Raw genomic sequence first — 27,930 nt, 5'->3', positions numbered from 1 at the left:
TGTCTTATTACTAACATTGTCAGTTAAAAGCATATAGAAATTAAAGAAGAAAAAAATCTTTGAATTAAAATTCTTCCTTCAAAGATATAAATCAAATTTATAACTAAAAACTGTAAGTATTACCTTCCATGTGTTTATATTTGCAAAACATTACTAATAACTTTATCATCTATGTACCAGGAACTGTACATTGTATGTTTTAAATATGTTGTGAAAGACTGGGAAATAAATAACGACCTCCCAATTTGAGTGTATTTATTATTATTTTTATTATTACTAAAGTTTATAACATAATTTTTCTGAAATAGCAGCTTCCACAATTTTGAATCTTAAATGTTTACTATCAATACTTTTACTATGATTTCTCCATTCTTCATCTCACCCTTCATTTATCATTTTGTTGACTAAATCTGCAAGCACTCTGTTAAAGAAGGCTTACATGTGCTGTACTCTTTTGAGTTCTTACATGCTTGTGTGTTCAACGTATTTGTTGTCTATAAATCTGGAAGAAATTAAGACTATAAAACAGTTGCATCATACTTGTATAACTCTGCTAAGGCTGCCTGAACAAAGTAAAATGAACTGGATGGCTTAAAAAGAGAAATTTATTGTCTCATGGTTCTGGAGTCTATGCTAAGTCACTTCAGTCGTGTCCGACTCTGTGCGACCCCATAGACGCCAGCCCACCAGGCTTCCCCATCCCTGGGATTCTCCAGGCAAGAATACTGGAGTGGGTTGCCATTTCCTTCTCCAATGCGTGAAAGTGAAAACTGAAAGTGAAGTCACTCAGTCATGTCCGACTCTTAGCGACCCCATGGATTGCAGCCTAACAGGCTCCTCTGTCCATGGGATTTTCCAAGCAAGAGTACTGGAGTGGGGTGCCATCTGGAGTCTAGAAGTCCAAAATCAAGGTGTTGGGAGTGTTGGTTTCATTTGAGGCCTTTGAGGGAAGGCTCTAATCCAGGCCTTTCTTCTTGGCTTATAGATGACCATCCTTTCCTTGTGTCTTCACATTGTCTTTCCTGTCTCTGTGTCCAAGTTTCCCAATTTTATAAAGATACCAGTCATTTTGGATTAGGTTCCACCCTAATGACCATACTTCAATTTGCTCACGTCTGTAAAGACGCTCTCTCCAAATAAGGTCAGTCTCTGACATAGTGGTTAGGACTTCAATACATAAGTCTTCAGAGAACACAATTCAACCCATAACAATGCTTTTTCCTCTTATAACTTCTAACCTACTCTTTTCTGGTGTTGAGTATAGTTGTAAAAAAGTTTGAAGCCAGCCTGACTTTCTCTCTTATACGTAATTTGCTTTTTCTTCCTGCATGTCTGAAAAATCTGTCTTAACTTGAACTCACTTTACCAGGATATATCTTGAAATTTGTCAGTCTTTATAATATTCTTCCTGGGATACAGTTTGCTCCTTTGATTCTCAGACTAGTTTTTATTTCAGGGCTTCTTTTTTCCTGTTAGAACTTTGAAAAAAAAATTGTATTCCAGTTCTTTTACTTCTTCTTCAGGAATACCATTTATGCATATGTTGAGATCTCTTTTTATCTTTCATATCCATCATCTCTGAGATAATTTCTTTTATCATAGTAATTCTTAATGTTTTATATGCTTTTTTGAGACAATCATGAATATTTTTCATTGTTTTTAGTCTATTTTTTCTTATAATAATGAAGCTTTCATTGCTGTTTTATTTTTATCTTCTTTTTATCCCAAACTGCCACTTTGCTTACATCATTGCCTGTAAATGTTGTCTGTTGGCTTAAAATGTTTTTTTGAAGCTCTTTTTTAGTGATCATGTTATTATAATTTCTTTAAGATCAAAGGAATTTTATTTATCTGAACTTTTCTACTGTTTTCTGGGATGATTTCTCATATTTTTCTTTTTTCCCCCTTTTTGCTTTTCCCTTGATAGAGTTGGAGAGGATGAGAAGAGTCCTAAGGTTGCTTCCTTTTCCTTCCCATCTTATCTTTAAATGAGACCAGGTTTTTGCTGAAATTTAAGGCGGGAGAAGCATTCTGTTGACTCAAACATCCTACCACCAAGTCTGTTTTGTTGCCTGCTTGAGATGTTCTTCCCTGAGTTTTTAGCATTCTGGAGTTCATTTAGCTCCTGACAAAGTCTCTTTTTTTCAGAGATTTTCTGTATGAAGGTGTAGTAAGTGTTACTTCACTTTCCACTCTCACCCTGCTTCATCTCCAGCAATGTTCCTCAGCTATAATGCAAAATAGTAGACCACAAAATAGTGAAAATATAATTTCTCCTTCTCTGTAGGAGATCTTTCCTGCTTCTGCCTTGGTCTGACACACCCCTACTCTTGAGACTCTAAAGAGTCTTTAAATAGGCCTTTCAGGGAAACCTTCCTCAGGCTTCAGAATCCACCCTTATATTGGTGCAAATTGCATAGCATTTGGCAGGCATTCTGCACTACGAACAAAGCTAATGGAGGTGATCAAATTCCAGTTGAGCTATTTCAAATCCTGAAAGATGATGCTGTGAAAGTGCTGAACTCAATATGTCAGCAAATTTGCAAAACTCAGCAGTGGCTACAAGACTGGAAAAGGTCAGTTTTCTTTCCCAAAGAAAGGCAATGCCAAAGAATGCTCAAACTACCGCACAATAGCACTCATCTCACATGCTAGTAAAGTAATGCTCAAAATTCTCCAAGCCAGGCTTCAGCAATACGTGAACCGTGAACTTCCAGATGTTCAAGCTGGTTTTAGAAAAGGCAGAGGAACCAGAGATCAAATTGCCAACATCTGCTGGATCATCAAAAAAGCAAGAGAGTTCCAGAAAAACTGTTTCTGCTTTACTGACTATGCCAAAGCCTTTGACTGTGTGGATCACAATAAACTGTATGAAAATACCAGACCACCTGACCTGCCTCTTGAGAAATCTGTATGCAGGTCAGGAAGCAAGTTAGAACTGGACATGGAACAACAGACTGGTTCCAAATAGGAAAAAGAGTATATCAAGGTTGTATATTGTCACCCTGCTTATTTAACATATTCAGAGTACATCATGAGAAACAGTGTGCTGGAGGAAGCACAAGCTGGAATCAAGATTGCCAGGAGAAATATCAATAACCTCAGATACGGAGATGACACCACCCTTATGGCAGAAAGGGAAGAAGAACTAAAGAGCCTCTTGATGAAAGTGAAAGAGGAGAGTGAAAAAGTTGGCTTAAATCTCAACATTCAGAAAACGAAGATCATGGCATCTGGTCCCATCACTTCATGGGAAATAGATGGAAAAACAGTGGCTGACTTAATTTTGGGGGGCTCCAAAATTACTGCAGATGGTGACTGCAGCCATGAAATTAAAAGACACTTACTCCTTGGAAGGAAAGTTATGACCAACCTAGATAGCATATTCAAAAGCAGAGACATTACTTAGTCAACAAAGGTCCATCTAGTCAAGGCTATGGTTTTTCCAGTAGTCATGTGTGGATGTGAGAGATGGACTATAAAGAAAGCTGAGCACCGAAGAATGATGCTTTTGAACCGTGATGTTGGAGAAGACTGCTGAGAATCCCTTGGACTGCAAGGAGATCCAACCAGTCCATCCTAAAGGAGATCAGTTCTGGGTATTCATTGGAAGAACTGATGTTGAAGCTGAAACTCCAGTCCTTTGGCCACCTGATGATAAGAGCTGACTCATTTGAAAAGACCCAGATGCTGGGAAAGATTGAGGGCAGGAGAAGGGAACGACAGAGGATGAGATGGTTGGATGGCATCACCGACTCAATGGACATGGGTTTGGGTAGCCTCCGGCAGTTGGTGATAGACAAGGAGGCCTGGCATGCTGCGATTCATGGGGTTGCAAAGAGTCGGACACAACTGAGCGACTGAACTAAACCACCTTGTCATTTGGGATTCATGAGCACATCCATGTTTACTTGATGATGACACTTTAAATTCTTTTATTTTTGTTTTTTTCTGATTTTCAAGGAGGGTGGCTGTGAGTTAAGAATGCTTTTATATTATGTTTTTAACTTATCTATTTTTGGCACTGAACCATAGTCTTTTTTTTTTTTTTACCACATTTTTTATTTTTTATTTATTAAAAAATTTTTTTTCTAATTTAAATTTATTTATTTTAATTGGAGGTGAACCATAGTCTTAATGTCAACATCAGATAACTTACCAAGTTATGTTTCACTGTTTAGTGAAATCAAGTAAGATTTTTCTGGAAATATTACATGTTAACATAACTTGTGCCATTAATTTTTACGATATTTCAGTACAGAATGTTTTAAGCATATTTTAATTTTAATATTGTTTCTGGCAAAAGCTACATGTCTAATATATAAATTAATTGAATGGGGTTTGTTTATATTTTAAGTTTTTTTTCCTCTAAAATTAAAAAACACAGGACTTGTTCTTATGAGTTTGATAGTTAGCTCTCCTAAAATATAAAAATAAATTAAAATTATTTCTCACTTATTTCAATGACTATTTCCCCCTTCACTCTTAGAATATAGTGCCTTCTACTTCACAGAATAAGTAGAAACCATTTTGTGGAAACCAACTCAGCTTCCAGTCCCCAACATACAAACTTAGCTGACTTGTAACTCATCCTTAGCTTCTTATATTTGTTTAGTAACCTGTCTTGTTCAAGGTTATTCCTACTCTTTACTCTTGATACTCTTAACTTCCCTTTTCCTCAGGGACCTCATTCCTCATTCCACCTCATTTCTTCTTTTCTCATGTATTTTAAGACATTTTCTCTCCATTGGTCCAGAGCTTTACCTAGTATTTACTAGTATGTTACTTTGAGTAATTAACTCTTCACAGTGTTGTTTCACAGTGTTGTTTTCGTAATATCTACATTAATAAAGACATTAGGAAAATCTATTTTGCAGGATTCATGCAAAGATGAGAATTGTTGTATACAAGGTTCTTTCTGTAGTACCCAACACCTGGTAGGAGACAGTTACTATCCTGTGACGCGCCCCCACCAATGCCCTTATCCTCTTCTGCCTTTCAAAGCCAAGCTTGAAAAATGTGTGCTCAGTTGTGTCCAACTCTTTGCAACCCTGTGAACTGTAGCCTGCCAGGCTCCTCTGTCCATGGGATTTTCTAGGCAAGAATACTGGAGTGGGTTTCTATTTCCTACTCCAAGGGATCATCCTGACCCAGGGATTGAACCCAGGTCTTCTGTGTTGTCTGCATTGACAGGCAGACTCTTTACCACTGAGCCACCTGGGGAGCCCTTGAAAAAAGTAGTCTACATTTAACATTTCCACTGCCTCACTACCTGTTCTCCCCTTACCTGCTAAAGTCTGCTTCATTACCTTTCTGCTGAAGCTACCTTGGATAAAGGTCCTTGGTGACTCCCTAATTGCCAAATATTTTCCTTTTCTTTTCAGTCTTACTTGACCTCTCAGAGACATTGGATATACTCCTTGAAATTCTTCATACCTTTGGCTTCCATGATCCTGCTCTCTTCTGGCAATCCTTTTACCTCCTCTTATTTTCCTGTGTAAGCTGATCTTTTTCTCCCCATGATTTCTTTTTTGATTCTTCATTCTTTCACCCTACATACTCACTCTGATGTTATCATCCATACTCATGTCTCTGGCCCCATCCTCACTTCTGAATTTTAGACCTGCACTGTTCAGTACAACAATAGCCATTACCACATGCAGCTATTGAAATGTGGCTAGTCAGAATTGAGGTGTGTTTTAAGTGCAAAATACACACCAAGTTTTAATGACATAGTGTGAAAAATGAGTGTAAAATTTATCACTAACTTTATGTTGAGTACACTGATATATTTTCATATGTTCAAATAAAATCTATTACTGGAAATTAGTTTTACTTTTTTTTTTTTTTTTACTTTTCTAACATGGCTACTGGAAACTTTTCTTTCAGTTTTATTGAGATATAATTGGCATACAGCAGTGTGTAAGCTTAAGATGTACAGCATAATGATTTGATTCATACATATCATTAAATGATTATCACAACAAGCTTTGTGAATATCCATCATCACATACAAAATTAAAGAAATAGGAAAAAATTTGTATGTGATGAGAAGTCTTAGGATTTACTCTCTTGACAACTTTCCTGTATAACATCCAGCAATGTTAATTATATTTATTGTGTTGTACATTACAGCCCTAGTACTTACTTAGCTATAACTGGAAGTTTATACTATCTTAATTTTAATTAACATTTAATTAACAATTTTAATTAACATTAATTAACATTTAATTAACATTTTAATTAACTTAAATTTAATTAACAATTTTAATTAACATTAACATTTAATTAACATTTAGTTCACATTTTTGTTAGTGCTTCTTTAGAGCCATCAGCTTTTGATTGACTATATACCCGTAATAGAAGTCCTACAAATACCTCAGATTTTATGTGTTACAAACTTAACTTCTTTCTAACCGCCACACAATTACATCAACATGAAACTTGCTTTTCTTTTATTCCATGTATCAGTGAATGGTGCCACCATCGGTTGGACAAGCCATTAATCTGCTTTTACATGATCTCTTTCCTGTCTATTACTCTATTGCCTCACCTTTCAGCTATCAGTCAGTGTATATTCTTCCTTCCAGCCATACCAAACAACATACACAGATAGGTATTCTTAGTTGCCTCTACCTTTTCATATACTACTCCTACCTCATTCCCTAATTTTTCAAATTCTAGCATAAACTCCACTAGAAAATGTCCCCTGACCACCTCCCCAACTTTCTAAAGCTATGTTAATTGTTTTCTTTTCCCCATGCATCCCTATTCATGTGTCATAGGACTTTGTTTTCCCCCATACATCTCTATGCAAAATGTCATACATTTTGACTAGTCTGTCTCAGACTAGTCTACAATTAAAGATAGAGAATGTGTTTCTCATCTGTGTTTCTCCATTATGTAGCAAAATGCCTAGAAAATTGTAATACTGAATAAATATTTTTAATTAATGAAAAGCAATATTTTTAAATTTTTTTTTACTTTTAGCCTTATTCTGATCATGGAGTTCAAGCAACATATCACCAGGTTTATGCTTCAAGTGCCATTGCTATGCCTGCACCAGTGATGCAACCTGAACCAATTAAAGTAAGAAGCTTGTTTTGATTTTTTTTGTTGTTGTTCTTAAGTCATATTTCACAGTTTCCAAATTCTCTTCTGGAAAGAAACAGCTTTGGATATTTATATCTCATTTGTGATCTGAAGTACAGGATTAATGAATTCTTTCATATGAAGGAAATACAGTTCTAAATTGGCTATAATTTCTATTAGTTTTGGGGATAGAGAAGAATAGAAAGTTAATGCTTAATCAGTACAGAGTTTCTATTTAGGATGATGAAAAGGGCTTCCCTGATGGCTCAGATGATAAAGAATCCACCTGCAATACAGGTCTGAGTTTAATCCCTGGGTTGGGAAGATCCCCTAGAGAAGGAACTAGCTACCCACTCTAGTATTCTTGCCTAGAGAATTCCATGAACAAAAGAGCCTGGCAGGCTACAGTCCATGGGGGTCACAAAGAGTTGGACATAACTGAGCAACTTTCACTTCGCTTCACTTCTGTTAGTTTTGAAGAAGTTATAAACCACACATGGTCAAAAGTTTTCATTTACTGTAGAGTAAAATATATATGACTTAAGATCTTCCATTTTTAAATATACAATTAAGTGGTATTGATTATATCCACATTGCTATGCAACCATTGTCACCAATATCTAGTTCCAAACTTTGTCATTACCCCAAATAGAAACTCTGTACCCATTAAGCAATAACTTTGTGTTCTCTCTCCCCAGTCCCTGTTAACTTCAAATCTACTGTCTGTAATTCACCTAGATATTCCATATATTCAGCGTTTTATTACGTTAGTGACATGTAACATTTACGGGGAAATGAAAATAGTTTTAATGATCTACTCTTCCAGTTTGGGAATTGTGCTCATGCATCTTAAATTAGATCCAGGCCAAGAGTGGTAATGTAGTTAGATCCCATTATATATTTAGTATATTTCAACTGCCTTATCCTGCTTCTTCCCATGTGACCTAGGTTCTTAGTGAAACTCTTGCATCTTCACTTTCGGGAAATGTGACTATATCTCTAGTAAAGAAGAGATGAACTGTTGAACTGTTATGATGGAAATATGACTCTTGCTTGCAGTATATTCTTTACAATAAAATGATGGAGGTTAGCTATTTCACACTCATATTTTTGCTTCTGACCCATCCCATATGTTGGAACTCAGTCTACTTTAAGGAGTCTTTCATATCCCCTCTCGCCTTTACTGCATTTCTTCATTACTGTTGCTGCTAAGTCACTTCAGTCATGTCCGACTCTGTGCGACCCCATAGACGGCAGCCCACCAGGCTCCCCCGTCCCTGGGATTCTCCAGGCAAGAACACTGGAGTGGGTTGCCATTTCCTTCTCCAGTGCATGAAAGTAAAAAGTGAAAGTGAAGTCACTCAGTCGTGTCCGACCCTCAGCGACCCCGTGGACTGCAGCCTTCCAGGCTCCTCCATCCATGGGATTTTCCTGGCAAGAATACTGGAATGGGGTGCCATTGCCTTCTCCGATTGCTATTGCTACTGCACTGCAAACATGAATTAAAACCATAATTTTGACCTAATGCCAAAGCCTAAAGTGTTGGTAAATGTTATTTATAGGAAGTTCATCATAGGATCAAAATTATCTAAAACAAACTTACAGTGTTGATGCTTTCTCCAGATATACCTCTCTTAAAATAGCTATGCCATACTAGATAATCAGTTGCAGATTATATATTACATACATACACATTATATATGTATGTGGGGGGGGGTGTATATATATACACATACAAATGATTGAAGTTGTACTTGTTGAATAATTCCAATAGAGGATAGAATGGTATTCAGAAAGAAGAAATTTCTAAAGAATATAAATGTTAAATATTCTTGATTTAAAGTTTTATTCTTCTAGTTGAAGAGTGTATCCTTTTCTATATTTTCTTAAATGTGTGACTAAGAAATGCAGAAACTGTGCAGAGAAAATGTTATCTTATTCTTTATTATATAAAATTATATAAATGTTGAATATAAATCAGAACAGAGGTATAAATAAATACCTTACTTTCTACATATAAGCATAAAACTGGATTCAGAAACCTGCCTGTTGCATGACTAGAGAGCTGCTAAGAGGAACTTTACCCTTTCTATTTTGACATAGATCTTTGCTCTACTATATCACAGGCTAAAGGGGAACAAAATCACTGACTTGTTTCTATTTTTACTTAATCCATCTTGTTAAGGCTTATAGTAATTCTGGTTATCACATGGGATACAGCCTAGGGAAGATTTTGGTACTGCAAAGTTAAGATTTCAGGACTTGGTAAGAATTGAAGAGCTACGAACTGTTATAGTTAACTAGCTTACTCCAAAGCCCACATCTCACACAATTGTAATTAGATGTCCTCAAATCTGAGATATCATGGATTATCATTTTATATATCACTATGAAAGAAGAAAGCCCTGTATCCTGATGCAGGGTTTTTGAAATATGAAAAGATGTTTATCTCAGAATCAATGAGGTTTGGCATGTTTTATTTTTATTTACTTATTTACTTTTATTCTTTCGCTGTGCCACACATAGGATCTTAGTTCCCTGACCAGGATCAAACTCATACCCCCGCATTGGAAGCACAGAATCTTAACCACTAGACCACCAGGAAAGTCCCTGGCAAATTTTATTTTTCATTTAGAGCTGCAGGATCATAGGAAGCCTGAGTTGAGGGGCAGAAAAAAACTCACAATTTCTCTTTTGTTAGAGATAAAGGGAAAAAAAAGAGAAAATTCAGTTAAATAAACTTCAGAATCAAAACTGGAACACAGGGGGTTTTGTATAGTTTTGTACATCCTGTTTTATCTTTCATGGTTGAATGTTCTATGTATCTTATACTCAGTATTCTTCTTTAGGTGATTTGATGGCACTCAATAGAAAATGGTGCCCCATTCAGGAACAGAAAGTCCAATTCTATAGTTTTCTAAAACTATACAACTTTGTAGAAATACTTCACTGTACAAGTTTTACTGGAAACTTGTGTGGAAAATTATCCATTTTTTTATAATGTACTTGTATTATAGAAATATTAATCCACAAGTGTTAAATCAATAGACAGTCTTATCCTAAAATTTATTAAAGTAGACTAATATTAAAATAGTGATATCTGCAAGATTAACCTTTATTCTTCCTATGTAAATTTTCCCTGGTGTACCAAAAATCTTGTTGACTTAAAATATAGAAAAGCAGAAATACTCCTTGAAAGAATTTAAATGTATTGTTTTTAAAAGTGTAAGTCATTTTTAAAACTCTTAATTATTATTATAATTTTAATGATGTTAATTGTATACATACAAAAATAAAATTTCATATGTCAAAGCTGTCTTAAAACAACAAATCTAATCAATAAAATACAGACCTTATTCAGAGCACAAGTCTAACCATTATAAATGACTGTCAGAAACGACTCATTGACTGTAAGCCACAGGTTACTGTACTCTATCAAATTAAATAAAATATTTTAAAGCAGATCAATATAGAAACTAGTTGGTTAATATGGTACTAATTAGAATTGTTGTTATTTGGTCACCGAGTCATGTCCAACTCTTTTGCAACCCCAAGTACTATAGCCACCAGGCTCCTCTGTCCTTGGAATTCTCCAGGCAGGAGTACTGAAGTGTGTAGCCATTCCCTTCTCCAGGGGATGAGGTCTTCCTGACCTAGGGATTGTACCTGGGTCTCCTGCATTGCAGGCAGATTGTTTACTGTCTGAGCAACCATGCTGCTACTGCTAAATCGCTTCAGTCATGTCCAACTCTGTGTGACCCCATAGACGGCAGCCCACTAGGCTCCTCTGTCCCTGGGATTCTCCAGGCAAGAACACTGGAGTGGGTTGCCATTTCCTTCTCCAATGCATGAAAGTGAACAGTGAAAGTGAAGTCGCTCAGTTGTGCCCGACTCTTAGCAACCCCATGGACTGCAGCCTACCAGGCTTCTCCGTCCATGGGATTTTCCAGGCAAGAGTACTGGAGTGGGGTGCCATTGCCTTCTCCGCTGAGCAACCATGGAATCCCATTAATTAGGGTATCATTCCCTGATTCAACAGAGTCACATCTTTTATACAGAATTAATTGTTTAAATCAGTAAAACAAAATCATATAATGTCAAAATTATCCCGCTGAACTAGACTATAGTAAGGAACAAAAGGCAGAATTTAGAAAAGAATAAAAGAAAAAAAGGCAGAATGGCCATTATCAAAAACTCAACAGACAGTAAATACTAGAAAGGGTGTGGAGAAAAGGGAACCCTCTTGCACTGTTACTAGGAATGCAAACTGATACAGCTACTATGGAGAACAGTATGGAAATTCCTTTAAAAACTAGGGATAAAACTACCATATGACCCTGCAGTCCTGCTACTGGGCACATACCCTGAGGAAATCATAATCAAAAAAGACAGTGTACCCCAGTGTTCTTTGCAGCACTATTTACAATAGCTAGGACATGGAAGCAATGTAGATGTCCATCAGCAGATGAATAGATAAAGTTGTGGTACATATACACAACGGAATATTACTCAGCTATAAAAAGAACACATTTGAATCAGTTCTAATGAGGTGGATGAACGTAGAGCCTATTATACTGAGTGAAGTAAGTCAGAAAGAGAAAGACAGATACCGTATATTAATGCATATATATGTAATTTAGAGATGGTACTGATGAACCTATTTTCGGGGCAGCAAAGGAGACACAAACAAAAGGACAGACTTGTGCACACAGTGAGGGAAGGATAGGGTGGAATGTTTTGAGAGAGTAGCACTGAAACATATACATTACCATAGGTAACATAGTCAGTGGGAATTTGCTATATGATGCAGGGAACCCAAAGCCAGTGCTCTGTGACAACTTAAGAAGGGTGGGATGGGGAGTGAGGTGGGAGGAAGTTTCAAGAGGGAGGGGAACATATGTATATCTATGATTGATTTATGTTGATGTATGGCAAAAACCATCACAGTATTGTAAAGTAATTATCCTTCAATTAAAAATAAAATTTAAAAGGAACAAAAAGAAAATCTTTGTCTATTTGGGCATTCAAAACTTTTAATATGAATATCAAATCCCTTGGTAATAAGGGTATAAGTAGAGAATTATAAAGTATCTCTATTTCCTTATGACATTTTTCCATTTAACTCTGAAGTATACTACCTATTCATGAAAACATTTCATATTAAGGATGATATTTAACCAGTTGCCAGGCTATGAGGAAGTTCTTCTAATTAAAGCACTGATTGGGCTTGAATGAAATCAAACACCTCTTTCACCTTACCCATTGATAAGACCAAATGATTCAAAAGTAAATTGGAAAGAGATTTTACTTACTACCACTGCCTGTTTCTAGCTCAGAGACCCATAATGTGCACTCACCTAAACATTAACAACTGTCTCTACTTTATAGAAAAATTCCACTGCTATCTTCTTCCTAACCATTTCCTCATGTCAGTATCATTAACACATTTTATAAAGCAATTAGAGATTGAAATTCCCTCGTGTTCAGCTGGTCCTAAGGGTAGAAGAGGACAGTCGTAAAGGGGTATTGCATTCTGAGGACAGAAACATAAAAAAACCTGTGCTTTGCACCTCCAAACATACAGGAGGGTAAAAATTTTCGTTTACTGTGCATAGGTCTAACTATAGATAGCCTCAAAGGAGACAGAGAACAATAAAGGGAATCAAAGACTCATGAAACCAATTTTTAGAATTGTCATGGAGAGATCACAGGTCAGGAAGCAACAGTTAGAACTGGACATGGAACAACAGACTGGTTCCAAATAGGGAAAGGAGTATGTCAAGGCTGTATATTGTCACCCTGCTTATTTATCCTGAGAAATGCTGGGCTGGAGGAAGCACAAGCTGAAATCAGGATTGCAAGGAGAAATATCAATAACCTCAGATGTGCAGATGACACCACCCTTATGGCAGAAAGTGAAGAACTAAAGAGCCTCTTGATGAAAGTGAAAGAGGAGAGTGAAAAAGTTGGCTTAAAGCTCAACATTCAGAAAACGAAGATCATGGCATCTGGTCCCATCACTTCATGGGAAATAGATGGAAAAACAGTGTCAGACTTAATTTTTTGGGGCTCCAGAATCACTGCGGATGGTGATTGCAGCCATGAAATTAAAAGACGCTTAACTCCTTGGAAGGAAAGTTATCACCAACCTAGACAGCATATTCAAAAGCAGAGACATTATTTTGTCAACAAAGGTCCATCTAGTCAAGGCTATGGTTTTTCCAGTGGTCATGTATGGATGTGAGTTAGACTATAAAGAAAGCTAAGCGCCAAAGAATTGATGCTTTTGAACTGTGGTGCTGGAGAAGACTCTTGTGAGTCCCTTGGACTGCAAGGAGATCCAACCAGTCCATCCTAAAGGAGATCAGTTCTGGGTATTCATTGGAAGGACTGATGTTGAAGCTGAAACTCCAGTGATTTGGCCACCTGATATGAAGAGCTGACTCTTTTGAAAAGACCCTGATGCTGGGAACGATAGAGGGCAGGAGGAGAAGGGGACAACAGAGGATAAGATGGTTGGATGGCATCACCCACTCAATGGACATGGGTTTGGGTGGACTCCGGCAGTTGGTGATAGACAGGGAGGCCTGCCGTGCTGCAATTCATGGGGTCGCAAAGAGTTGGACATGATTGAGGGACTGAACTGAACTGAACTGAAACAGTAAAGTACACACTGAAAAACTATTTGAATATGACACTGCATCAAAGATAAGGATAAATAATATATACATGTATTATGTATAAAGGATATTATATAAGAGGAAATTAAATTTTTAAAAATATATCCCGTGTTCCCAATAATTACAAGCTAAAAAACAGGAATAATGAAGTAGCTGCTAGCCAGTGTAAAAATAAACACTATATGAAGCTGTTAATACAGTGGAAAGAATTAGAAGTTGTTTGTTACTGCATGCTTGTTACCACTGAGAAATAGTTGACTGGCCCTCTGAAATACCTACTGTGAAGCTCAATGACAAACCCATCATTCACAAAGAACTTCCCATTAGGATTTTAGTCTGCCTTATTAAATATGGATGTGCAGTCACATTAGAAGGAAGCATTCAGGGACTTCCCTGGTAGTACAATGGATAAGAATCTGCCTGCTAATGCAGGGGATACCAGTTTAGTCCCTGGTCAGGAAAGATTCCACATGCAGATCTTAAGCCGGTGAGCCACAACTATGAAAGCCCACACACAACAACAAAGACCCAGCACAGCCAAAAATAAATAAATGAAGAAGAAAGCCTTCAGAATGAGAGACCAAAACAGGGGGAAAAAAGGAATTCAGAAGAAACATATAATTCAGGGAGCAAAAAAAAAATCAAAGAAGCATAATAATATCCTCTCAGAGATAAGGAAAAATTTATGACATGTGGTCCATGCATAGTCATCCCAGAAAATACTTTTTTTTCTAAACCTCTTAGTCTTTTTAATTTTTTAGATTTGTATTTTGAAATATTGATAATTTCAGATTTATAGAAAAGTTGTAAATAAATTTTTCTAAAGACAGAGGCGAGTAACAATAGAGAAAAGAATAAAGTCAGAAGATAATTCAAGAAGCCAAATATTAATTCTGGAAAAAGAGAAAATGGCTTGGAGAAAATTAGCAAAAAAATTAATAGAAGAAAATTCCCTAGGAAATTAATGACAGGAGTTTCTGGATTAAAAGAGCCCAAAGAGAGATCAAAATGGTGGAGTAGGAAAATGTGGAGCTCACCTCCCGCCACAAACACCTCAAAGATACATCTACGTGTGGAGCAGTTCTCACTGAAAACAAACTGTAAGTCATCTGGCAGAAAGACAGCTATATTAATACAACTAAGTTTGTAAGAAAAATCCAAGATCCAGATGAAATCAGGTAGGAAGAGAAGAGAAATGATCAGGTCAGGACCTGCACACCTGGGAGGGGAAGATGGAAAAGGAGAGGGATTACACAGGCTCAGAGGAAGTATACAGACTTACTCCCTGGAGAGTGAGGTTCAGTCCCCATTTTGGGTTTCCCCACCCCTGGAGTCTGGCACTAAGAAGACAAACTCAGAATTCGAGTTTGAGCATTAGTAATAAGAATGCTAACTGCATTAGAGGAAAGAGTTGATTAGCACAGTGCCAGTTTTAACAAAGAACTAGAAAATATAAAAAAGAATCAGAACTGAATATGACAAATGAAAAACAACTAGAGGGAATTAACAGCAGACTAGGTGATGCCTAAGTGATCTGGAAGGTAGAATAATGGAAATCCTTCGATCTTAACAGCAAAAAGAAACAAATTTTAAAAATGAGAACAGTTTAAGGGACTTCTAGGATAACATCAAGTATGAAAACATTCACATTATAGGGCACATTATAGGGAGATGAGAGAGAGGAGTTGAAAACATAGTACATGAAATTATGGCTGGAAACTTAACAAATCTAAAGAAGGAAACAGATGTCCAGGTACAGGAACCACAGAGGATCCCAAATAAAATGAACCTAAACAGACCCACACCAAGGTATATCATAATTAAAATGGCAAAAGTCAAAGATACTGAGATGATTCCAAAGGAAGTAATAAAACATTCAGTTCAAGGGAACCCCCATAAGGCTATCAGCTGATTTCTCTGCAGAAATTTTGCAGGCCAGAAGGAGTGGCATAATACATTCAAAGTACTGAAAGGGGAAAACCTGCAACCTAGGACATTGAACCAAGCAAGATTATCATTTAGAATAGAAGGGGAGCAGGATTGCAGGAGGGGTTAGTTGCTAAGTCATGTCCACTCTTGTGACCCCTTGGACTGTAGCCTGCCAGGCTCCTCTGTCTATGGGATTCTCCAGGCAAGAATACTGGAGTGGATTGCCATTTCCTTTTCCAGGGGATCTTCCTGACCCAGGGATCAAACCCAGGTTTCCTGCACTGCAGGCAGAGTCTTTACCAACTGAGCTAAGAGATATGTAATTTTCCAGACAACCAAAAACTAAAAGAATTCAGCAATAGCAAACCTAACCTTGAAGGAATGTTAAAGGGTCTTTTTTAAGTGGAAAGGGTCACAAGAAGTAAGAATCTATAGGAAAGAAAAAGTCCACCAGTAAAGGCAAATATGTATTAAACACGGTGGAGTAACCACTTAAATAAGCTAGTACTAAGAGTAAAAGACAAAAAATTGTAAAAGTCAACTTATAATTACATTAAACAGTGAAAGGATAAACATGAAGATGTAAAACATGGCATCAAAAACAGAACATGGGCATCTTACTTTTCATAACATAAGATTCAATTTATCAAACCTTAGTACAGAATTGTTTCCTGAGCTTTTTTTGATGACATCTTTCCCTACTTTGAGGACACAGGATAATGAGCAATAGATTTTGTATTCCACACTTCACTAACAATATTTTAAATGTGTCTGTTTTGGAAAGGCATGAAGGAGGAATATAGGGGTATCTTTTTCACTCATGAGATTACTGTTCCTTCATTACTGAGATCTAGCCAAAGCACTTATCTAAGATATACTGTCAAGATTTGCTGAACCCACTCCAGTGTTCTTGCCTGGAGAATCCCAGGGATGGAGGAGCCTGGTGGGCTGCCGTCTCTGGGGATGCACAGAGTCGGACACGACTGAAGCACCTTAGCAGCAGCAGCAGCCAAACCTCAAGGATTTTGTCATAGTTCTTGTCCTCTTAGATTCTAATTCAGTACTGTCAACTAGCCTGTGCTCAGATTTTACTCATTCTTATATGTGGCTCTCTTTCTTTCCACTGTATTTGATATTTCAGTGTCTCTTTAAAAAAAAAATATATTCCTCTTTACCAACTAATCATGGCATGATTCTCTTTGCCCTCTAAGTTGTCTTCTAAGGGAGTTTTCAATTTTATTCTGCATTTTGGTAGTTTTTAAGTGACTCTGATCCTAGTCCTTTGATTCTTTTCCTATTTTAACTCTAAAACACCACCACCTGGATGAATGTTCACTACCTCCTCAAACTGAAAATCATGAATATATAATTTCTTACATTTTATTTTCAGGATCCTCACCTCTTTTGTGTTAGCTTGCCCATCTTACTTATCCCCTGAAATCAAAACAATGCCTGTTATTTTTCTGACCTGTTTTAAGCCACACAATCTATTTATACTGTTATGTATCCCTTTTTCAGTTCACTAACTTGCTAAAAATGATATACTCATTTCTCTTTCCACTGCCACATCCCTTTTCTAAGCTCTATTATTGCCTAACCAGATTACTGTATATTTATTCAAGGCTTCTCTATCTTCAGTTTCCATCCTTTAGTCATGCATAAAATCTGAATTTAGTTTTTTTAATCTGAGGTGGGTTTTTTCCCTGTTTTTATTCTCATCAACTCTTATCTGTATCCTTACCAAATTCCTGCCATTGCAGTCTTCCTTCAATATTCCCATAATAATCAACATGTTATTCATATATAACTACTTATATTTTTTCTTTGAGCTGTAATGAATTAGCACCACTCTTGTTCTCTCTAGGCATATTGAGCCTTCAATCAAGCAATTCCATATACAGAGAACAGTTTAACTTCACTTCTCTATTTTTTATGAAAGAACCAGGACATATTACCAGTAAGCTATGAGTAGTAGCTTAGGTATGAATAGCTATATATTACCACAGTATATTTCATTCATTTACCAAATATTTGTTGAGCATCTTTCATGTGCTAACCAATATTCTAGACACTGATAATATAGCAGTGAATGATATTAAGTGGTATTAGACACTATTGAACAGGCCAGAGAAAACCTGGCCTGTCTATAGTTTAGCAAACCAGACAGGTTTGAACCCCTAGAATCATGCTGTTCCCAACCTGGTCACCACTAGCCACAAGATTCTAATTTCAATCTTAAATAATTAGAATTAAGTTTAAAATTCAGTTCCTCAGTTGCAACTAGCCACATTTCTATTTTTAATTGAGGTATAGTTAATTTATAGTATTGTGTTAGTTTCAGGTTATACAGCATACTGATTCAGTACTTTTGCAGATTTTCCATTATAGCTTATTATAATAGCTATAATTCCTTGTGCTGTACAATAAATCCTTATTGCATATCTATTTTATATATAGTAGTTCATATCTGTTAATTCCATACCCCTGATTTGTCATTCCTTCCCTCACCCCTTGGGTAACCACAAGTTTGTTTTCTGTGTCTGTGGGTCTGTTTCTGTTTTGTATATATACATTTGTATTTTTTTTAGATTCCACATATAAGAGGTATTATATTGTGTTTGTCTTTTTTCTGTCTTGACTCATCTCATTAAGCATAATAATATTCTCTAGGTCAATCTATGTTGCTGCAACTGGCAATATTTCATTCTTTTTTGTGGCTGAATAATATTCCATTGTGTGTATTAATCTGGTTTTCTATTGAATGGCATTTGGATTGTTTTTCGGCTGTTGTAAATAGTGCTGCTACGAACATTGGGGTACATTTATCTTTTCAAATTAGCATCTTCTTTTTTTTTTTCCAGATACATACCCAGGAGTAGAATTGCTGGATCATGTAGTAGTTCTAGTCTTAGTTTCCTAAGGAACTTCCATACTGTTTTCAATAGTGGCTGCACCAGTTTACAACCCACCAGCAGTGTAGGAAGGTTCCCTTTTCTGCACACCCTTGCCAACATTTATTTGTAGACTTGTTGATAATGACCATTCACTGACAAGTGTTAGTTGATATCTCATTGTGGTTTTGATTTGCATTTCTCTAATAATTAGTGATGCTGAGCATCTTTTCGTGTACATATTAGCCATCTGTATGCCTTCTTTGTAAAAATGTCTGTTCAAGTCTTCTACTTGTTTTTATTAGATTGTTTTTGATGTTGAATTATATGAGCTGTTTGTATATTTTGGATATTAACCCCTTATCTGCTGTGTGTTTACAAATATATCCTTCCCATATATTCTTCCCATCCTGTAGGTTGTCTTTTCGTTTTGTTTATGGTTTCCTTTGCTATGCAGAAGTTTTTAATTAGACCTTATTTGTTTATTTTTTCTTTGATTTTGCTTTAGAAGACTGATCCAAGAAAATATTGCTGTGATTTATGTCAAAGAGTGTTTCACCTGTGTTCTCTTAACAGAAGTTTTAGGGTTTCATATTTTACATTTAGATCTTTAAACCATTTTGAGTTTATTTTTGTATGTGATGTGATGTAATGTTCTAATCTCACTGTTTTACATGTGCCTGTCCAGTTTTCCAAGCACCACTTGCTGAAACCACATTTAAAGTGCTAAATAGCCCCACATGGTTAGTGACTACCATATTTGACAGTGTAGATACAGAATGTTTCCATCAACATAGAAATTTCAGTCAGGTAGTACTGCTCTAAAGAAATTGGAATATGGAAACTTGAGCCTATCCACAATGTAGAAATATGTCATAGGACAGCTTGGTTCCCTAAATTAAGAAAAGACTTTTGCTCAAAGTGCCAAAAAAAAATGGTAGTAGGAACTAGGTTGTTTCTTTGGCCCAAATTGATATTAACACAAAAACATTCTCAGGATAACACAGATACACAGAATTACTCTGTGTTATATGACTTAGATATCTTAAGTGCCTGTTCTACCAGTGCTAACTTGAACAGTACTTTGGAGGTTTTAGACAACTTTCTAAATAGACTTCTGGCAACCTCTACTTCCTTTTTTAAAAATATGTTTTTAAAACTACCTAATAATATTTTCAAAATAGAAGGAATGTAATTCATTTGTTTCTCTGTTGACCTCTTTCTCATTTCATATATGAAACATTTATACTATTAATATAATGCTAGACTAAAGATTGTGGGAAGTAGATTGTAAGCTCTCAGAGAGCAGGAAGCAGGCCTTTCCTGAGTTCTGACCCCTCCTAATCTCTACTTAAACACTATTGTATAATTAGTACCACATGTTCTGTGAGTATTTATTAAATGTTCATGGATGTTCTACACGTATCTGTTCTAACTTATCTTTTTTTTTTTTTCCTCATTCAGGGTTTCTGATCTATATTCTCCTTCTCTTTACTTAACAGACAGTGTGGAGCATTCATTATTAAGACAATTTGGGCAGCTCTAGTCCAGCTCAACTGATTTCTTATCCAGTGATCCTTGTGTAGCCGAGATCCAGCTTCAATGAACCGGCTAGAAGCTGCCCATTGTGAAACTTAGGGTTAGTTAATACCTCACCATACTTATTTATTCCACTATAAGCTGTCTAAATTTGATGAAATTTGCTTTTTCAGCTGTTCTACAAAATTATTTAGGTAAATGTGGCATGTTGATTTTTTAATGTGTTTATCTAACTGTAGTGACATTTTCTACAACGTGTTTTATCCATTCCATAAATAATAACCACATTGGGAATAGTGAGGTGTCTTTCATTTTCTCTGCTTTGTGTTATTTCTTTTCCTCTCAATCTTTTAGAAGTTTATGTTTCATGTTCTTTGGTATTTATTTTAATATTTAGGATAAGAGTCATTTCTAATTCTAATGCCTTTTATCATATAGTTAATCTTAATGAATCAGTTCTACTGCTTGGCAATTTTGTCATTTTTGTCTAATTTCTTGTTACTACTGCTCTTTAATTTTGCTTCTACCATGGTTTTCAGAATTTTAATAGTATTTATATGCATTTTTAAAAACATTTCCAAACGTTAGAAATACCATCAACATGATCAGTATTTTTGCCTTTTCATGTGATTAATTTGACTATATTAAATTTTTTCTCCTAACATTTGAGATAATGCTCCAGTATCCCTATAACATAAGCCATTTGGTACCAAACTTTATATAATATGGATCACTTAGTAGAATTGTTTTGATTAAAAGAAGGGCTTACCTCTGACATCTTATTACATTGATATTCTTCTGTATTTTGGTGCTCTTTTAATGCTTTAATCTTTTGACCTCTTCTTACATTTTACCAATATTTTCAATTATATATGTGTTCTTAAAAGGACAATTATTTCCATAAAAAGCAAATCTATTTCCTACTCCAAAGAAAAACATTAAATTATAATTATAAAGCCAATTCTTATTATATAATTGGAAAATAAGTGAGGAGAAAAAGCTGTTATTCAAAAGTTATAGAATAAATCGTGCTTTTATTTTTATTTTTTTTTATTTTTAGTATGAAAAAAATTTATTTTTAGTATGAAGACAACCACCTTCAATCCATTTGTAATTCTTTCCCTGACCTCCTAATTTTAGACAAGAAGGTAAAGCCATAAATATTGGCATTACCCAAATAAATCTGTTTTCCTTTCTTATTCCATCTACAAATATATTCCGTGCTCAGCAGCAGAAATAATAAGACAAGGACCTTAAAGTTTCTCCTGGTGAGTCAAATAGGGAGTTTCTTTTGAAACCATAATTAATATGCTTGCCAGTCAAATGGTTTCATGAAGACAGCATGACCATATGAAATATATACTAGCATATGAGAATTCCATGTACATTAATTTCTGTCAGGTTTTAGAAATGTAAAAAGACTTAAGTCCCACAATGAAATTTCAAAGTTTTTCGTTCTGTAAGTAAAAAGTACTAACTACTGGTATTAGAGGTCTTCTTTTAATAGTACTGTCCTTGAGAACAAAAAAAGTTAATGTTTTGACTTTCAAAATGTTAAACATGATGCTAAACAAATCCTGGATTGTTAATAAAAATTAATGATGCATTATTGGATAAGGAATTTTTATAATTATGCATACCTAGATGTGTTTTTTCAGAGCAATGTAGGTTGTATGTATGCACACACGTATATACATAAAAAGCATATACACATACGTTTTCTCTATATATATACATGCATATAATTCACACATATAGATTTTCTTAGAATTTAGCTTCATTTTGAGAAGCTAATCAGAACTGTGGAAATTACTGAAACCTAAATATATGGAGGGTATCATCAACCTTCTTCATGGCCTAGCTTGGTAGCCCAAATGTGTTTTTCTAAAAACAGACAGATTGGAAGGATGAAACTTCTCCCTACATGTACTAAGGAAAGCTCATCTTATTTTTTTCCTTTCTGTAGGTTTTTTTTTTTGGTTGTGCTGTGCAGCTTGCGGGATCTTATTTCCCTGATCATGTGTCAAACCCAGGTCACAACAGTGAAAGCACCAAATCCTAATTCCCTGGCAGCATTGCCTATAGTATATCTTCTATAGATAAATTTGAAGTTTTTACTTACTTAGTACCCATTATGAAAGATCAGCCTTAAGACAGCTGCAATTCACTCTGTTTTAGAGTGAAACGGATAATACGTATATCAGTCCCTGTACCAGAATCACAAGGTAATAACTTTACAACCTATTTTCTGAAAATCTCTAATACAATCAGAGATAGAAAGATGGTAGCATGGCAAAAGGTAAAGCATCTTGGGAAATTAAGACTTGTAATTTCCTATCAACTGATTTCACAATAGCTTAGAAAAAGACATATGATTTAGTTTATAACATTGTTTTATAAATTTCTGCCAATAATGGCAGTACATTATTTTCAAACACATTTATAGATGATAACTCCCATATGTTAGGAGTGTTTCCTGGATTTATGCTATGTTTTACTATAGAATAATGAATTTGGGTCACACTAAAATTATATGTATTTTTCCCAGAAGTAGTGCTTCAATAATATTAAAATATAGAATCAAAGGACTAGAAAAAATTTTCAGAAAACATCCAGTTCAACTTTGATATCATGCCTCAACATGCCTTATTGTCATAAATAGTAAATTGCTCGACTGTGAACCTACACTTTGACTAAAATGTACTCTGAAATCCCTGTAGACTTCAAGGGGAAGGGGCCAAATTATACCCTAAGAATGGATGTAATATTCATAATTGGTACTGTTTCTTTCAACTGTATTCAGTGTTTTCATTCCTGTACATAAATTCCTAAAAATATACTTGGCTGTCAGCTTCTGTACTTGCAGGCTGAGTACTACTCTCTGGTTAACAGCTAAAGTTATTGCTTTCGTTGGACCTGCTATGTGTGTTTCTGTCTCTGCTTTTATGTATTGCATAAATTTGCTAATTACTTTCTGCATTCTCCTGCTTCCTCTCAGAAATCAAATGCCATTCAAGATCACTTGTTTTATTGTCATTATTTTCTCCTTTCCATGTGGCATAACTTCTTCAGTTCTCTATTATATATACTAGATTCATGGTTATCTTGATGTTACCTGCTTTCTGACCTGTCAGGATCAGCAAATATAACATAGAAGGTGTAGATTTCAAACTAGTGAAATAACAGATTGAGGATTTCCCATATTATCATTCTTTTTAGGCATAATGCTTAAAATAGTATCAATATAATGACAAGCCTGAATTTATCAAAGTAAAGATACACAGTAAGTCATTAAGACATTCTACTTAGGCTGGTGACTGATAGCCATACTGACTTCTGGCTTAATTTTAAAATTTTCCATTTACTGGTTTGTCAGTTTTCCCCATTTGATATGTATTTTTTTAGTTAAAGAAGCTAATACTTGATTATTTACAAATATTTTAGCGCATAATTTTCTGAAGGAAGCTAGTATGGTAACCTTAGTTTTGCATTCCTGTCAAAGTGTGTACCCGTGAGTAATGGTCATTCAGTATTTCTCTAAAAGTGATCTAGGTCATAAATATCTCAGTGCACTTTCCCCACTTTGAAAAGAAGGGGTATAAGAAGCTGCCTCTGTATATGTAGGGACTAAAGTCCTTCCCTCCCTCCCCTGCTAAGTCTTTTCCTCACTTCAGCCCTTTTACTTGTTGGTTTTTGTTCCTAAGCAGAAAAAACTGGGGGGACCTTCACAATCCTGAGATCTATGTACCTGTAACATTCCACTATGCTCTTAGGCTTAAAGAGAGGATTTCCAAAAAGATTTTTTTTATTAGACTCTTACTTTTTTCTGCGTTTATTTCTCTGTGGACTAGAGAGGGTGAAATACATATCTGAGAGTTTTTCTTTCCTAGGGAAAACGAACACTTTTCAGGAAATGGTAGGTTTTTTTGTTTTATTTTGTTAAATTTAAGGAAAGTAAAGTATAAAGGCTTCAAAGTAAATGTCTCAAAGTTTTTAGCATTTATTTTCCTCCCATTACTTAGTATCAAGTTTTATGACATTCTTACTAGATTTCTGTCTTTAATATGTTTTGGTGCTTTTTTCATTTTCCCTAAAATTACGAGTGAAAAATTCAAAATACAGTTAACCCTTAAACAACTTGGGTATTAAGGGCACTGACTGACACATACACTGACACACACACCCTACCTGCGTATAATGCATTAATCAGCCCTTCATCTGCAACATTTTTTATCCATGATTCTCCCCTGGTTCCTTACCTGTAAATTCAACCAATGGAGGATTTCCAACAGGATAATGTAACTTGAAAAAATTCAAGCAATATGGGGAACAATGTTTTGACTAAAGGAATCCAGCTCACATAATTAATTGATACTTCAGAGTATCATTCTTCATTTTCACAGCTGCTTTCCTTCTTCCATTTCTGAACCCATTAGTACTCTTGAAGCTTCATGTTTTTCACAGTGGTTCCTAATTATAACAGAGTGATCATTTTCTAGGTATGAAAAAAGAGAACTCAGATAGCTTTTGCTTGACCATGGAATGTTTTATCCTTTTCTTTCTTTTGCTTAATGTATTATAAATATTATAAAAGGAGACTTTAAAAGATGATGGTCAGGCACAGTTATCTTTGTATCTAATTAAAGATCAGATTAAATTAGAAAGGATGTTAGTTAATAGTCATCTTTTTGTAAATCTGTATCTTACTAGATTTCAAAAAGGTTATCTTGTTTCCTCAAAGAATCTCATAAGTATAACTCTAGATAATGAAATACAGACATTTTGGGTTACACTTTAACAGATTTGTACTTTTGAATTAAAACCATTTTAATCCATTGACCTGCTTCTTGAAAATTACTTTCTAACTCATCATCACCTTTGCTTAAATTTTGTGTACCCATTACAGAGAATTCAAGTTCCCTGATTTTCTTCAAAAATGGACTGTTAGGGAAAATATCCAAAATTAATTCTAAAGATCATTTCTTCATGTAAGTTGTCCTGTTGATCTACTTTATTTATTAAACATCTTTCAAACCAAACTTCTCGATACACTCTAGGTAGAAAGTATTAGTCGCTCAGCTGTGTCTGACTCTTTGTGACCCCATGGACCATAGTCCGCCAGGCTCCTCTATCCGTGGAATTCTCCAGGCAAGAATACTGGAGTGAGTTGCCATTCCCTTCTCCAGGGGATCTTCCCAACCCAGGGAGTGAACCAGGGTCTCCCACGTTGGAGGCAGGTGCTTTACCATCTGAGCCACCAGGGAAGCCCTAGGTAAAGGTTGCCAACCATATAGTATGCACTAACATTTTAATCTCAGGTCATACAGTTTCAAAAGACTCTTATCTTTATTGATAATAAATATAGTTCTAATAAGACAAGCTTATCATTAGGGTCTGTCTGAGTAGGGTCATGTGAAAGAATGACACTATATCTTTTCTGAGAGTTTTCTCAGATCTTTTCTCAGAGTTTCATCAGAGACTTGTCATGTTCCAAAATGAACATTAGCTTAATCTTCTCCGAAATGATTGTATGGGTTCAGAATTACGAGTCCTTGTTTTCTAGTACTTATTTCCTCTTGAATCTCAGCGTCACCTTCGTTGATGAGCAGCAGACAGACAATTTGATTATCTTATAGAAATCAAAGCTATTTACCTATAGACGAGATCCTCTGATGTTTTATCAATCATATTAAGTTCTGTTTTCACTTCTCTCCTTCTGGTAGTCAGAAAGATCTTGATTTTGCTGACCTCTGCTCCTAGTTCTTATATGTGGGAATTATATATTTATTATTCAAATCAGGACACTTGAAAGTGGACACTAAAAGTAATTTATTATATAATTTTTGAAATATGTACTTCAGTTCAGTTACTCAGTTGTGTCCGACTCTTTGTGACCCCGTGAACGGCAGTATGCCAGGCCTCCCTGTCCATCACCAATTCCCGGAGTCCACCCAAACCCATGTCCATTGAGTCAGTGATACCATCCAACCATCTCATCCTCTGTCATCCCCTTCTCCTCCTGCCCTCAATCTTTCCCAGCATCAGGGTCTTTTCACATGAGTCAGCTCTTTGCATCAGGTGGCCCAACAAAGTAGATTATCCTATTAATAAACCTATTAAAATAATTCTATTCAAAGACTTTTTCAGAAATAAAATTTTGATATTACAGAAGGCATAAACCTAGATTGTCTCAGGGAAATCGAAATGTAAGTGATCCTACTGATACATTTTAAAAAATGAATGCAATATTAGGATCAAAAAGTATAGTCTGAAAGACATTAAGCCATAAAAAATAGGTGTGAATTCCTCTTACTTTAACCCTTGAAGCTTTATGGTTTCTGCCTCAGCCATTGATACAGCTGTATAAGTAAACTGAATTTTGTTCAGGTAGAATAAGCCTGTTTCCCTGTGTTATAAACATGAAATTGCAGAATCTCATAACTGAGGGACTGTAGGGTTGGAGAAGGCAATGACATCCCACTCCAGTACTCTTGCCTGGAAAATCCCATGGACAGAGGAGCCTGGTAGGCTGCAGTCCATGGGGTCGCTAGGAGTCAGACATGACTGAGCGACTTCACTTTCACTTTTCACTTTCATGCATTGGAGAAGGAAATGGCAACCTACTCCAGTGTTCTTGCCAGGAGAATCCCAGCGACGGGGAAGCCTGGTGGGCTGCCGTCTATGGGGTCGCACAGAGTCGGACATGACTGAAGCGACTTAGCAGCATAGGGTCTACAACTGTGGAATAGTCTTTTGATATTAGTCTTAAAATGTAGTAACTTAACCCAGGTAACTCACTTTGCTATATAATTTCTAGGTAGTTCTAAAGAAGAGCTTTCGTTTAGTCATTGAAGATTGTTTCAAGTCTATGATAACATTCCTTGGGAATTCCCTCATGGCTCAGATGATAAAGAATCTGCCTGCAATGCAGGAGACTCAGGTTTGAGCCCTTGTTCGGAAAGATCCCCTTCAGAAGGAAATGGCAATTCACTCCAGTATTCTTGCCTAAAGAATCCCATGGACAAAGGAGTCTGGTGGACTGCAGTCCATGGGATCTCAAAGAGTCAGACACAACTGAGCGAATAAAAACTGCATTAACTTTGTTGATGGATGATAATCTGCTATAAAATGATGCTTAAAATATGTTTTTGCTTACTATATTTTTCTAAGACAAAATAACACCTTATTTATATAGCACTTTAAAATTTATGAGTACTTCACATGCATTAACTCATTTTATCCACTCAATATTTTTGTGGCATAGGCAACTTTCTTTAAGAGAAGTGAAGCTTAGAAAGGTAAAAAGAGTTGCCAAAGATGACATTACTATTAAGTGATAGAAACTCAAACTTCTATTACTAATAAATAGTCACCTGTAAGGAGGCAAGTGGGAAGTGGTTGTGTGGGGAAATGGGAGGGGAGTATCCTTAGAGAACACATTACTTTGCAGAAATAGTGGTTGTCTTATTCAAGAGTTTATAGAACATCAGTTGTCGAATCACTAAAATTAAATCTTAGATACAAATAAAATGTCTATTCTAATCCCTTAAGCACCTGGGAGTTGGAATCAAAAAATATTTCAATACTGAAGTAAACTTATATCTCTTAAGGTAGCCAGATGCCTCATCATCTAGTTAGTGACATCCATGAATGGATGGAGACTCCCATTGTCCCTACCTATTATCCAGCAAAAGCACAGCCAAGGGAACAGGTATGACAGAATCAGCAGGGAAAGAAGACCCTATTGAGCTTGACTGTAGTCTGGCATGGTGAAGAGACCTGAGACATGTAGAATAAGT

At 35.8% G+C, this 27,930-nt stretch overlaps 1 protein-coding gene across 9 annotated transcripts in view; it reads left to right on the top strand.

The window, feature by feature from the left end:
* Positions 1-27,930, top strand: part of BOLL (boule homolog, RNA binding protein) — a 97,675-nt gene that overhangs the window by 47,873 nt on the left and 21,872 nt on the right. For 4 of the 9 annotated variants that reach the window (XM_070800098.1, XM_070800118.1, XM_070800114.1 and 1 more), the window contains one exon: positions 6,991-7,089. In XM_070800098.1, the coding sequence (XP_070656199.1) occupies positions 6,991-7,089 (99 nt within the window). Of the gene's footprint in view, positions 1-6,990; positions 7,090-17,565; positions 17,682-20,056; positions 26,629-27,930 lie in introns of those variants that run through there. The other 5 variants (XR_011569703.1, XR_002182318.2, XR_011569692.1 and 2 more) reach the window with 5 other exon arrangements.

This window comes from Bos indicus, chromosome 2 (genome assembly GCF_029378745.1).
Source record: "Bos indicus isolate NIAB-ARS_2022 breed Sahiwal x Tharparkar chromosome 2, NIAB-ARS_B.indTharparkar_mat_pri_1.0, whole genome shotgun sequence".
In the NCBI taxonomy this organism is placed as follows: Eukaryota; Metazoa; Chordata; class Mammalia; order Artiodactyla; family Bovidae; genus Bos; species Bos indicus.
This window is presented reverse-complemented; position numbering and strand designations above follow the sequence as displayed.